A 15,030-nucleotide genomic window follows, 5' to 3' on the forward strand; every position below is an offset into this window, starting at 1 on the left:
CCAATGAAGGGGGATTTTTGTGACCTCAAATGTATGCATCAGGTGTGGTTTTGCTTTTCTTGCTGCCAAATGAAACTCTGTTTAGTTGAAGCCCTTCTTCTATAGGGTCACTGTTTTGTGGGGAGCTGCTGAACCCAAGCCATCGTGCTCAAGTAATGACTGTCCACTTGTTGTCCACTGTTCATAGATTTTTAATGTTCCCTGTATCCCTGTTGAGGAGGTTTCTTCTTACCTTCTGTCCCAGTGACAATCTGTCACCCAAGTTATCATCGACATAGAATTTTTAAAGAGAGAGCTCCATAACATGGACACAGACACTAAGAAGGCTGATGGAAAAAAATGCCTTTGGATGGCAGGATTTTTACATGCAAGATAGCTAAGGCAAATCTGCGATCATGGGAGAAATTAAAAGGTTGGTCCACCCAAAAGCGATATTTTTATTTTGGCAATTGGTGGGCTTAGTCAGAAACTGACTTCTTACATATTCTAAATACTCACTCCAGCAGGGAGACCTCCCTGTCATTATTCCCCAATTAGATTCATGTCCACCTGCGAGTTTCAGGCGTTCCTGTCTAACTTTGTGAACTAATACTATGCCTGTTGCAAGAGTAAAGAAAAGTTCCAAAAAAGCAGTTCTCATCATTCCAGTGGTTTATAGCTGGGGAACATAAAGTGAAGTATGGACATTGGCTGGGGCAGAAGACTGGTAATGGTTGGGAGAAAACGGAGATAGTAATGGGTCTCCCCACTGGATCATGCGCTGAGAATATCTGTGGCCTTGTAGTGTTTGGGTCAGATAGTCACCCTTTAACAGACCTGGCCTAGAACCACTGTAATGGGGGCCCCCAATAACTTTGTTGTACACTATTTGTGTAGTCCCCTTGCTTAAGGTCTTCTGGCCATACACAGAGATCCAGAGCACAGGGAAGGTTTTCAATCTACCTGTCCTTGATATAGGCTCCATTCACACCTGAGAGTACCGACTTACTGGAGTTTTTCGGGCATTTTTTGAGATTTCTAAAGTGTTATAGAAGTGCATTACAAGCATTTTACAGCTTCAGATGTTTTTGTTTATCCAATAGAAAGCACTAGGGCGAGGAGGGGGAGAGGAAATTATGGGTGGAGAGCTGCTATTTCAGCGTTTTACGAGCATTTCACAAGCGTTTTATGATAGTATTACAAGCGTTTTTCTGCTCAAGTCAGGCATTTCTAGTGAAGCCTATGGGACCAAAAACGCTTGTAATCTGCCAAAAAGAAGCTCATGTACTTTTTTGAGCTTCAGGCATTTTGCTTTAGGCAACAGAATGCTCATATGTGAACAGGAGCCATTGAAATACATGGGAATTTGCTTGGGCGTTTTGGAGCTACGGAGCTGAGTGTTTTACAAGCTGAAAAACACTTAGGTTGTGAATGGGGCCTTAAGCCGCGTACACACGGGCGGACTGTATGGCCAACTTAGTCCATCAGACAATCCGACGGACAGTCCGTCCTACTTTCGAATGAACGGACTTGACCACACACGGATGCACAAACAGTCCGTCGAAAGTTTGCGCGATGACGTGTACAGCACGTACGACGGGACTAGAAATAGGAAGTCCAATACACAGCAATGCAACCTTTCGCTGTATAAATCCTTTCTGAGCATGTGCCATACTTAGTCCGTCGAACTAGCCTACTCACGAGCGGATTGTCCGCTGAAACCAAAGTACGACGGACAATATTACGGAAATTCCGAAATACTTAGTCCGCCAGACTGCACGCTGAAAAAGTCAGCTGAAGCCCACACACGAGCGGACTGTCCGCTGAAATGTGTTTAGACGGACTAAGTTGGCCAGACAGTCCGCCCGTGTGTACGCGGCTTTAGACATACTTTAAAGACAGTATGGAGGTCCCCAAGGTTTCCAAAACAAAATTTTTCTATCTGGCACGTTGAGCTGTACTTAATGCTCTGTACCTAGTATGTTCCTGGGACAGGAAGTGTAGGAAATCAGACAGCAAAAAAAGCCAAATTTTTACCCATCCCTAGTCTCTCCAAACCTTGTAAAAAAAAAAAAAAAAAAAAAAAGGGTTGACTGAAGTTTCCCTACAAGGAAATCCTCAAACCACTCACTGACAGGTCTGTAGAATATGATATTAGTCATTTTATATTCACAGCTTTCCCCTTTCTTGTGTCTTGGCAGATCAGACAGCGCTGCACATTTCCGTCATGCGTCAGAATCTGGCAGTTACGCAGGAGCTGATACGGAATGGTGCCAATGTGTCCATGCCACGGGCAGTTGGAACATACTTCCGACTCAAATCCAACTCCTTCTATTATGGTGAGTTAATGTGTGCATTCCTATCTTCTGCACATATTCGACAGCATACCACAGATCGTCAATTACATCCAAATCTTTATTGAAGAATGATCACATCACAAAAGAGACAGTGCAAAGTTTCAGAGCTGAGCAGGAACCCTTTGTCAGACATGTGATGTCACATGCTTGATGAAGGGGTTCTGAGCAGCTCCAAAATGTTTCACTATGTCCTCTGTGATGTGATCATTCTTCAATAAAGATTAGGATTTAACTAGAAATCCGTGGTGTCCTAGCGAATATGCACATCTGATCTGTGATGTTTCCAGTTAGAGCTGATTGTTTCTGCAGCACCCGTTACTCCTAAATCCTTATCCAGGAAATGGGAATATTTATACTACTTTCCTGTCTTCTGCCCCAAATTGATACTTCACTTACGGATGCAGCAGGACAGCAGGCCTAAGAAGTATGCAAGCCCTAACAATGAACTTCCACACATTTCCAAAATGTAAAATACCAGTTTCGGTAGACCAAATCTGTAATTCTCCCATGACCACAAATTCTCCCGCTCCTGTAAATCAAGTCCTATAATGAGGGAGTGGGATGGTGGTAGTCTATACATGGGGCCCACACAAGTCAAGGTTTAGCCTATATATGCGGCCTGCACAATTCAAAATTTAGCCTACACATGGGGCTTGCACAAATCAAGGTTTGCCCTATACTGTGGGACCTGCGTAACTCAAGCTTTAGCCTATAAGTGGAGCCTGCCCAAGCTAAGTTGTAGCCAATACACGGGGCTTGCTTAAACTAAGGTTTAGCCTATACATGGGGCCTGTACAAGTCAAAGTTTATGGGATACTGTACATAGAGCTGGCACACGTTAAGGTTTAGCCAAGCATTTCCTAACGCTAAGCCATGTACCTGTTATTTAACTGTCAAATGGTAGATTCTCTACTGCCCACCAAAGTTTTGACATTTCAAGGTAGAAAAGCAGGATTGAAATTCGGTGCTAGTGCAGGATTGGATTAATACAGTCGTGTATTCACCAATAAAATAAGACATAAACCATTTTTCTCCTTTTGTTGCATCTCAGTGACGCAGCTATTTCCTGCCTACATGCACTCCAACAATGGCTTCATGGTATTTTTCACACAGGTTTTCCTGATGGTCAGCCATGCCTGTGTAATGTGTGTTGACACTGCCAGGTTTGGTTTCCATTGGAAGTGTGACAGATGTCTATAAAAGAAGAAAATTGGTAGACTAGAAGAGAGCATTGTCAGTCTATAACAGGAAGGACCTGATTTAACTTGTTAATTGAATAAAAGAAGATTGCCAAGACCTTGAAACCTTGAGCTGCAGCAGTGACCAAGACCATACAGCGGTTTAACGGGACAGGTTCCACTCAGAACAGGCCTCGTTATGGTTTAAAGAAGTTAAGTACACGTGCTCAACATCATATCCAGAGGTTGTCTTTGGGAAATAGATGTATGAGTGCTGCCAGCATTGCTGCAGAGGTTAAAGGGGTGGGGGGTCAGTCTGTCAGTGCTTAGACCATACGCCACACACTGCATCAAATTGGCCTGCATGGCTATAATCCTAGAAGGAAGCCTCTTCTAAAGATGATGCCCAAGAAACCCACAAACAGTTTGCTGATGACAAGTAGACTAAGGACATGGATTACTGGAACCATGTCCTGTGGTCTGATGAGACCAAGATAAAACGTATTTGGTTCAGATGGTATTAAGTGTGTGTGGCGGTAACCAGGTGAGGAGTACAAAGACAAGTGTGTCTTGCCTACAGTCACGCATGGTGGTGGGAGTGTCATGGTCTGGGGCTGCATGAGTGCTGCTGGCACTGGGGAGCTACAGTTCATTGAGGGAATCATGAATGCCAACATGTACTGTGACATGCTGAAGCAGAACATGATCCCCCTCCCTTCGGAGACTGGGGATTTCAACATAATGACCCCAAACAGCCTCCAAGAAGACAACTGCCTTGCTAAAAAATGCTGAGGGTAAAGGTGATGGACTGGCCAAGCATGTCTCCAGACCTTAACCCTATTGAGCATCTGTGGGGCATCCTCAAATGGAAGGTGGAGGTGTACAAGGTCTCTAACATCCACCAGCTCCATGATGTCATCATGGAGGAGTGGAAGAGAACTCCGGTAGCAACCTGTGAAGCTCTGGCGCGCTCCATGCCCAAGATGGCTAAGGCAGTGCTGGAAAATAGTAGTGGCCACACAAAATATTAACACTTTGGACCCAATTTTAACATTTTCACTTAGGGGTGTACTCACTTTTGTTACCAGCATTTTTTAGACGATAATGGCTGTGTGTTAAGTTATTTTGAGGGTTCAGAAAATTTACACTGTTATACAAGCTGTACACTCATTACTTTATTGTAGCAAACTATAATTTCTTCAGTGTTGTCACATGAAAAGATATAATGAAATATTTGCAAAAATATGAGAGGTGTACTCACGTTTGTGAGCTACTGTATCTTAGATAATATTAAACATGGATTTTTAAAGCTTATGTGTGTGGTTGGGATTACATCTACTTTAAAAAAAAACAGTAATATTATAAAGAATCAAAAGTAAAGAGTTCTTTATTTTTCTGTGACAGGAGAACACATTCTTTCCTTTGCTGCCTGCGTGGGGAATGCAGAGCTGGTCCGATTATTACTGCAGCATGGAGCCGATGCAGAGGCCAAGGATTCCCATGGTGAGGTTTATTACTCTGCTGTACAAACTGATTCTGTCATTACTTATACATCTTTCTGTTCTTAGTTCTTTAAGCACTTGAGTCTGATGTGGTCTTTAAAAGGGCACTAGGAATCGGAGCTGGAACCAGCACCCCAGCTGAACCAGCAACATACTCAGGAGTAGGGATGAGCTCGGTGTTCGATTCAAACGCATGTTCGACTCGAACACAGGCCGTTCGCCTGTTCATCGAATTCAGAACTTTGTGGACCGTTCGCACCATATTCGTGTGGCGCAAATGGCCCACAATGCACTACTCCATGGCAGTGCATTGCTGGCTCATGATTGGCCAAGCATGCACTGTGACCCCGCATGCTTGGCCAATCACAGCGCCGGAAGTGAGGAGAGCCATAATTAGGCACAGGCCGGATGCCTGTGGCCAATTATAGCTTAGTGTGGTTTAGTACACGCCCCACACTATATAAGGCCGCCAGTGCTGCGGTCTTGTGTAGGGCGTTGGCGTGCAGGGAAAGAGCAAGATGGGCAGGGACAGTGTCTTTTTGCTTGGGAACCTAGCGCTGTTGTAGTGGGGTTTTGTGTCCCTCCTGCACAGTATACACCTGAGTATACAGTATACACCAGCACCAGTGCCTTAGGCCCAATTTTTCAGCCCCTGTTTAACAGGGGCATGTAATTAAAAATGTTGATGCAATGCTTTGCAGCAGGGCTCATTCCTGCACTCCAACTATAATATCTGGGAGAGGTTGCAGTGTCATGACACCATCACCAGTGCCTAAGGCCCAATTTTCAGCACCTGTTTAACAGGGTCATGTAATTACAATTCTTGATATAATATTTCACAGCAGGGCCCGACCAAGAGTAACTGTGAGGACTTAGTGTTGTGGCACCAGCACCACCACCACCACCATAACCACCAAAGGCCCAATTTTTCTACCACTGTTTAACAATGGCATGTAATTACAATTCTTGATATAATCGTTCACAGCAGGGTGCTCCAGCACCCACCAAGAGTCACTTTGAGGGCTTACAGTGTTGTGGCAACACCAACACCTTAGGCCCAAATTTCTGCAGAGCATATAGGGTAGGCCCCTACTTTCGAACATTAAACTTACAAACGGCTCCTACTTGCAAACGGAAGGAGACAACAGGAAGGGAGATGAAAAAAGACGGACGGCAAAAAAAATTATACAGGGGTGATAACCCTTCCCTATGTTTTCCAAAAAGCTTAAAAATAGATTTTTTGACTAGAGCAATACTTTAAAAATGTACCAGTTCAAAATTACAAACAGATTCTACTTAACACAACAAACCTACACAGTATGTGTGTGTGTGTGTGTGTGTGTGTGTGTGTGTGTATATATATATATATATATATATATATATATATATATATATATATATATATATATATATATATATATATATATATATATATATATATATATATATATAATTAATGTATGTGTATATGTAACTGTATCTCAAAATTTGTACCACTTATCTGATTTTAGTTCTCTGATCTCTCTCTCCTCCTACAGGGAACACTGTCCTCCATATTTTGGCCTTACAGCCCAACAAAATGTCAGCCTGTCAGATGTATGACCTCATCCTGGGCCATCACAAGGAGAAGTTTGGGCCCGGTTTAGAGGAGATCACCAACAATGATGGGCTTACACCCCTGAAAATGGCGGCAGTAGAAGGTAACACTGTGGTATGTATACGGAAGGGTTTATCCTCCATAGTAGAGATATTCATTGTTATTGTATTAAGGGGTTCATAATGGCAATGGGTCAAAATGGCCAAGTGGATCCATGATCATTGGTCTGCAGCAAGATATAACTCTGACGAGAGGGGAATGTAGAGCTGGGAAAAAGTATGGAGAACCTCCGTTATTAGACAAACTGAGACCGAGAGCACATTCAGTGATGGCCTCCTTACGCTTGATTCATTGAGCATGGATACACCATTTGAAGTTGGAAGAAAAGAGGTTACTGTCTCTCTGTGAAAAGAGTTTTTACTACTAAAATTTTAAACAAAAAAATGTTAGTTATACAATTTTGGTATTTTAAGGATTTATCCAATTGCCATTGGTTAAAAGGAAGGACCTATTTTTGACTCTGTTAAATCTGACCTCCAGCCTTGCCTTTATTTCCTGACTGGAAGACATTCGACACCATCTATCCCTTTGCTACCCTGTCCCTGGCCCATCCCCTTCATTCATTAAATTTTAGTTCTTTCAATAACGGAGGTTCCGTATCACATATGGGCATTACAAGGGCAGTCTGCATGCAAATACAGCCTGTGATTGTCCACTCCCTTAGACTGACAGCCACCCATCATGGCATTGATATTTGCGTAACCCCTTTTAATGCTTGCATCGGGGATGGGGCTCTTGACACTAGTAGTGTGATATTATCAGGAAGCATCCTGCCAGCCCCTCCCACCAGCAATGATCTGCCTACCAGTGCCAGGACAAGGTCATCCAGCGCCCCCAGGTCAAAGATGCTAACCGCAACCCCCCTTAGGGTTAGGGTCAGGGTGGCCCCATCCCTGTAATAAACCATTGCATCCAGGGCAGCCACTGCTCCTGCCCACCCCTTGTCCTAGCCATGCTGCCTACATTGCATTGGGAAGCACAGAGACCCGGTGATAACATCTCTGGGTTTATAATGAGGGGGGTAACCATGGGAAACTAAATATAAGCAGATTAATCGGCAAATTAAACATCAGCTTTAAGGCACATTAAAAGAGAAGGGTTTAGGATCCAGATCCAGACTCCATTGTTGTGATGACACGGACCCTGGACCAACTTCTGTGATGTCCACAGAGAGTGGACTTCAGCAAACCATCTGCTGAAAACGGGTCACAGGAGTGCAAAACTAATTGTACTCCTGTGATCCACAGGGGAAGTCCAGCCAAACGAGCTTTGGTTATACTTCTTCTTTAAGCTGGCCATGCACTTGTTTAGTTTTGTTTCATCAAAGGTCAAATTTACAAATCATTAGTTGGGGTCAAATCAGCATTTATGTTCAACCGTAGTGATGAGAAAATTTGAAGGAGCAAAACAAAAAAATTCCTCCAAATTCCTAATAGTGAATGGGCTTTTCTTTGGGAAATTGCATTAATTCCAAAACTGAATGTTAAAAGCAAATCAAATTTTGAATCTTTTTTTTTTTTTTAAATACATTGGTCAAGTCAATGAATGTATTGATGAGAATTTTTGTACAAGCATTCGTATGAAAATCTGTTGATAAAATAAAAAAAAAGTAAATCTAAAACAAGAAAAGGTAAATCTCAAGAGTATATTTTATACAGTTTATTTCTATCTTCCTCTAGATCAGGAGTCTCCAAATTTTATAAACAAAGAGCCAATTTACTATATTTCAGACAATAGGGGGCCTGACTGTGGCCAGTGGGAGTAGAAAATGTCGGCATCAAAGCTATTTTGAAGAAGATAGCATGCAGCACTGACCTTCCAGTTCTTTAACGCACGTTACATATTCTTCTTCAACCTGAGGGCATGAAGGGAGACTGCTGTATCATTTTTTCAGCCTAGCACTTCCATGGTACAGGTCCCGTCTATAGTAGAGTTCCGCTAAGCAGCGCTCTCCCTGCTGCTAGATGGGTAGACCATCCAGCCACTAATCCACCCCTCTGAAAAAACCTTCATTACCAGCCATCATCACTTCCTCTCTGGAATTGGCTGCTTCTCCTTCTTTTTACCTCTCACTCTCCATCACCAGAAGGTTAACATGAATGTTACACTTTGTTGTCCGTTCTTATACACTGTAGGATTTTACTCACCTTACATTCCCAATTATCCCAAACAATTCACTCAATCAGCAATCCCATCTAAGCATGGTGATACAGCTTTAACGTCTAGTAAAACTCCTCAATGCCGCTGTGGTGTCTCATTCCTTTCAGCTTCTCTAAGTTTCCTTCTACCTGTGGTTTGCTCACTCTAGTCCCGATTCAGGTTCCCGCCCAGGGCTGCCACCTTATCCCTTTAAAAGCGAACACATATTGATTACACAGGTTCTGAGGCTCATTAAGGTGGTAATTGTACACACTTGGTGCCTTATCTGCATTCAATTAGCCTCAGAACCTTTGTAATTCATGTATTTGGGTTTAAAGGGATGAGGTGGCAACCCGAATCTCGCCAAAGGGTGACCCACTTCAGTTCAACACTACATCTCTCTTTGTATGGTCCATTTGGGACCCACCCCTTCCCGCTTAAGTATCCCATATACGGGGCGCTTCACCGACCAAACCGGCAGACACACCACAGCATACTAACCCCATATGTACCATACAGTAACTTACGTATATATGGTATAATGATATAATTGTCACCTATCTTCATGATGATCCATATAGTCTGACAGTAGAAAGCCTCCTCTGTCAGAATACAATGTCTCAGCGGGGAGGATTCCTCTATCCATCTTGGTTGTGTGGATGGTGGAATCCTTTTGTTTTGTTTCAATCAGTCAGCAGGGTCCCTCCCAGATCATACCCACTTTCCTGCCCCTAATTATGTGTTAACTTTCAACTTGTATATCATGATCCCCTTAGTTAATACCCTTATGTTTTTTCACATGTTCAGTAACAGAAAGCTGAACCTGTTCAATGTAAATGTCGGCATCTTTCCCCTGCAGACCAGTTGCACTATACAGCCTCCCATACATATGAATTGCTGTTCCCCGCTGTGCTTGGTATATTGCAAAGATAACGTAAAACAAGTTCAGCGTATGTGCATATGCAAAAAATAGAAACTTTTAAATGTTTTTTTTCCGCATACACCTATATGCTGCACTTATTTTTGCCATAAACACTGGCATTTATGCAGAATGGGCTACGCCAAACATGTGCAGAGGCCTAAGGGTGATGTCGTGATCTCAGGATACAGCGCAGGACACCGCATCATTAGGACAGAGCACCTAGATGTGTTTTCTCTTTGCCTGATGCTAAAATATTTTAAAAACCTATAAATATAAATGATCAATTTTTAAACGTGCAACCTTTAAAAAGCAAAAAAAAACTACCGTAAAAAAAAAAAAAAAAAACTTTTAGTGATGTGACTATAGTGAATTTAAAGTTATTGATTGTAAATGATCACCTTGTAAAACAACCCGTTTAGTTTCATAGTTAGTTAGGTTGAATAAAGACACCAATCCATCCAGTTCAACCTGAGTGAGTGTCTACAATTGTCCCCATCCCTGTACATTGCACACTCATGTTGGTCCCTACCCTCAAGGAGCCCACAATCCAAGGTCCCCATTCATATACTAGGGCCAATTTTGAACAGAAGCCAATTTACCTACCTGCATGTCTTTGGATTGTGGGAGGAAACTGGAGTACCCGGAGGAAACCCACGCAGGCACAGGGAGAACATGAAAAAACTCCAGGCAGGTAGTGTCGTGGTTGGGATTTGAACCAGCGACCCTTCTTACTGCTAGGTGAGAGTGCTAACCACTACACCACTGTGCCACCCAGTGGTTTAATGAGATCCCAGCATAGCTAGAGAACTGACCGTGGTGTGCTCTCCTGCTTAGTGTGGTCAGTTTTTTTAATAGGAAATCAAAGGGACTAGCAGGGACACCATGGATTTCACACAAAAGGAGTAATACAAAGAGAGCAGGATACTTTCTCATACAAGTACATGCTACAGCAGGCACATATCAGGAATATGAAGTGTTGAGATAACAAATGCTTTACACGTGGGTGGCTTCATTTTGTACATTCAGCGCTTTCTGCATTGTTAATTTTGAATGAGTCTGACTTTGTAATGGTCTCCTTAGATGTTCCAGCACATTGTACAGAAGAGGAGACAACTGCAGTGGACATTTGGTCCCATTAGCTGCTATCTTTATGACCTGAGGGATATTGATGTATGTGGGGATTCCAAGTCCGTACTGGATCTGGTGGTCTCTTCAAAAAAAAAAGAGGTGTGTATGCAAATATGTCTGCATTCATGAGTGATTCCTTTGTAATCAACGTAAAGTCGCTGTAAATGTATTTTTCAACTTTGGATTAGAACATCTTTCATGTTTTTCCTGCTATTCAGGGACTTTGTTGGAGATATCTGTCAGGGGGTTCTAGTCTTTCCATACTCTATTTAAATAAAGCATGTTTATCTCTGTCTTTGCTTTTGGAGAACTCCCTTCACTTCCTGTCTGGTAAAAAAATAAATAAATAAGCAGGACAGAAAATCGGAGAACAACTCCACATTGCAAAAAAACAGGGCTCTATCCAAAACTAGGAAAATACGTGTTTTTTTTTTTTACTTAAAATAAATCTGAGTTGATCAGTCCAGTAATACAGCAGCCTATTGGAGGTTGGGAGACTGACAAACAGAAAATGTTGTAAGCTAGCCCCAGCCCACGTATAAATCCTTCTATTCCCAGCATGTCTCAGTTTTGTGAGAAAGTAGTTCACAGGGCAAAAGAAAGCAGATAGGGCCCTCAAAACTTTAAAAAAGAGATTTTATATTTCTTCACCATTCAAATGTACCGTATATACTCGAGTATAAGCCGAGATTTTCAGCCTCTTTTTTGAGGCTGAAAGTGCCCCCCTCGGCTTATACTCGAGTCATCGCCGTCTGCCTGCCCGATCAGCGTGTCGAGCAGACAGACGGCGGCCATTCTACTATTCAAAAGCCGCGCCTCCCTCTCTGTGATAGGCGGAACACTCAATTTCCCAGCAGTCAGTGTTCCGCCTATCACGGACATCCGCTCATTCTCATACTATGGACGAGGATGAGAGGATGTCCGTGATAGGCGGAACACTGACTGCTGGGAAATTGAGTGTTCCGCCTATCACAGAGAGGGAGGCGCGGCTTTTGAACAGAGGAATGGCCGCCGTCTGCCAGGAGGAGAGCGTGGCACACAGAGGCTGCAGATTGGCACAGGTAGGCAGGGATGGACGGACAGCACAGCACAGCGACGGACGGGACACAGGGACACAGGGACGGACGGGACACAGGGACGGACGGGACACAGGGACGGACGGGACACAGGGACGGACGGGATACAGGGATGGACACAGGGACGGACGGGACACAGGGATGTCTCACCCTCGGCTTATACACGAGTCAATACGTTTCCCAGTTTTTTGGGGGTAAATTGAGGGCCTCGGCTTATACTCTGGTCGGCCTATACTCGAGTATATACGGTACTTATTTGCCAGCACACCTTGGATCATCAAATACATCCAACTCTTTATTGAAGAATGATCACACCAAAGAAAAAAATGTTTCGGAGAGTTGCAGGACCACTTCATCAAGCATGTGATGACCATTGATGGACACAGGAATTTTGTAACAGTTGGGACGTCCAAAAGCAGTCCAACTGGGGGGTGGGCAATAGTCACAGAGAAGGCCAGCAGGAATTTGAGAACCAATGATGTTGTAGAGGAATCTGATGGTTTAATGCCAAATATAGGCTAGAGAAGTCCCTCTCCCCCCAGACAGCGGAATTGCCACATCCATCAAGAGATGGAGTAGGCTCTCACCTAAAAGAACAAGAACAGAGTGCAGGTCCAACCTACAATTCTGCCATAAAATAAAACAGATGGAATTAAATGCTACCAGACCAAGAATTAGAAGTAGTCAACATTAGTGGACCAAGTCCAAAGAAAAATGTGTCCCTAGAAGCAAGTGTGGACAACTAGCAAGGCTGATGATGCTTTATGTTTGAATCAGAGATGGTAATAGGGACCAATCCTGCATTAGGGACTCAGAAGGGTCAGAGACAGACTCTACTAAAAAATGGGGTTAGGGCACACTTGGAACCTCTGCAGTTAGACTTCTGTAGTAGTCGGAGCACAGACAGATAGGAAGTCCTTAGCAGACACAAAGATCCTTGGTTACCTGGAGAGGCGGGCTAATACAGTAACTGGCTTACAACTTTTACTGTTTTCCAATATTCTAACCTCCTATAGGCAGCAGTATAACCTCCCTTTTACTGAACTCCTGTGTCCCTCAATGAACAAAGGAGAAAGATGCTGCTATCCTTACATACACTTTAAATGTATCCTTCCTCCTATCTATCTAAGCTTTAAAATTGTCCCTTCACTTTTAGCCTAATTTAATTTACGCATTGTCGCTATTGGTGGTTTAGATTGTGAGAGTCATGATTTCAGGTCTTCTTGATTTAATTCTTCATCTTTTATTAGGCTCGTCGCATTTTGGATCTCTCCCCAGTCCAGGAATTGGTCAACAGAAAATGGCAGAGGTTTGGTTGGCCATATTTCTGTACATTGGCCTTTATCTACGTCCTTTACATGATCATTGTCTCTCTTGCTTGTGCCAACCGGCCCCTTAAACTAAGAACGGAGAATGCGACTAATCCAAGGGACATCATCTTACTGGTCAGAAAATCCCTAAATGTAAGAACATTAATGACATTTCTATCTGGGCAATTTTTTTTCTTTGTTAAAATATGCATTTATTTACAAAAAAACGTGTGTGCAATATTCTCCATAGGAAATGCTTTAAAGGCCTTTACAGGTTGTCAGTTTGGTGGTAACTGTTAAATATGGCCCTAGAATTTTATCACTCACTCTTGATGTTCACTGCGATATGTGGTGCAACACATATGTTGTGTGTTTGAATTGGGTGTGTATGAGGGTGATAAGGTTGTTTTTAAATGAATTATTTTTATTTATATTGTTATTTTTTTCTTCATTGAAATGTAAATTTAATTGCTTTATCAAAAAGGGCTCACCAAGTCCTGTTTCCCCTCCACTGCAGCTAATCAAGCACAGACCATGCTTGATCACCTGCAACCCTGGCTATGGTAGCTAAGTAATGACAGCTATGAAGCCGTAAGAGACGTAATATATGTCGATTCTGAGATCATTTATCACAGAGGGGATGTTCCTGAATCTCCTCTTGTTCTGAAAGTTTTAGCAGTATATCACAGTCCTGGGATCCCTGAAGGAACAGAAGAACCTAATAACCACTGTGGGCACTGACATTGGTGTGAATCATACCTTGGGGGGGGGGGGTAAACATATCCTAATTAATTTAAAAGAAAAAAAATGCTAAATTGTGTTTTGTCCCAGAGAATTATCAACAGTGTTGCAGTCCTTCAGTGGCTGTTGAGGCTGAATTTGGACACCCTCTTACCCCTTGCCTCCTCAACACTGTCCGCTTTCTGTTCCTACCTCCTATGTGTCGCCGGAGTACTGTCAATGGCATAACTACTCCAGTAAGCCACTAGGCAAGCAAGTTGGTGACTCCTGGAAGTTTGGAGACCCGGTAATTGTATTGATCAGCTGGAGTCTATGGGTCTATTCCCAAGAGTTCCTAGAGTGTTTTTCTCCTAGCACTCTGATCCTATGAATTGTCACCCCTCTGGTCCTGTCCACTGTGTCACAGTCAAGTATGGACATTCCCACTCCGATCAGCCAAAAAGAAGGTAGAGGGATCTTCCATCGGCTTGGTAAGCGTGTTAATTGGTCAGGGTCTCCAGGCAAAATTTTTGAGAGTTTCCAGGATTGCTGATGATGATCCCCAATCTTACACCTAATGCATTGGTTGGCCTAGGCTTGGGCTTTATATTGAAATATAGCTTTTTATTGACAAATGGTTCTCTGTTATAAAAAAGAAAAAAAGGTACTGTTTTTTAAATAGTTTTTCCATAGCTTCTGTGGATTTCTTTGTTGATTTTTAGCTGACTCGTTCATTTATTGCAGTCATAGCAAGTTATATCGGTGTGCGGTGAAGGATAGCTTACATAAGCACAGAGCGTTCCACAGAATTCTAGCTCGTTTTTTCGTCAACATTTATTGGTTACTCAGCTTCTAATTTTTCCAAAGCAGCTTGGCAGCATAGACTTGTCAAGAACTGCTCTTAGGCTCTCCTTTGCTCTCAATAAGGGTATATTGTAGTGACAGTAATATATAGACCAGGGTTTCTCAACCAGGGCTCCATGGAATCCTAGGGTTCCTCTAGAAGTTGCTAGGGGTTTCTTGAGCAATGAGCATTTTCTGCCTCTCTGATAAGTTGCCACT

The 15,030-nt window shown here is 42.9% G+C and overlaps 1 protein-coding gene across 1 annotated transcript in view; it reads left to right on the plus strand.

Annotated features, from left to right (window-relative positions):
* Window positions 1-15,030, plus strand: part of LOC143930645 (transient receptor potential cation channel subfamily V member 5-like) — a 95,490-nt gene that overhangs the window by 60,347 nt on the left and 20,113 nt on the right. The window contains exons 5-9 of the mRNA XM_077455140.1: window positions 2,181-2,318; window positions 4,919-5,017; window positions 6,555-6,727; window positions 10,815-10,961; window positions 13,189-13,401. Of these exons, the coding sequence (XP_077311266.1) occupies window positions 2,181-2,318; window positions 4,919-5,017; window positions 6,555-6,727; window positions 10,815-10,961; window positions 13,189-13,401 (770 nt within the window). The remainder of the gene's footprint in view (window positions 1-2,180; window positions 2,319-4,918; window positions 5,018-6,554; window positions 6,728-10,814; window positions 10,962-13,188; window positions 13,402-15,030) is intronic.

The sequence above is a fragment of the Lithobates pipiens genome, unplaced genomic scaffold, assembly GCF_037356315.1.
Source record: "Lithobates pipiens isolate NorthernLeopardFrog02 unplaced genomic scaffold, aLitPip1_a1.2 Scaffold_25, whole genome shotgun sequence".
Classification (NCBI taxonomy): domain Eukaryota; kingdom Metazoa; phylum Chordata; class Amphibia; order Anura; family Ranidae; genus Lithobates; species Lithobates pipiens.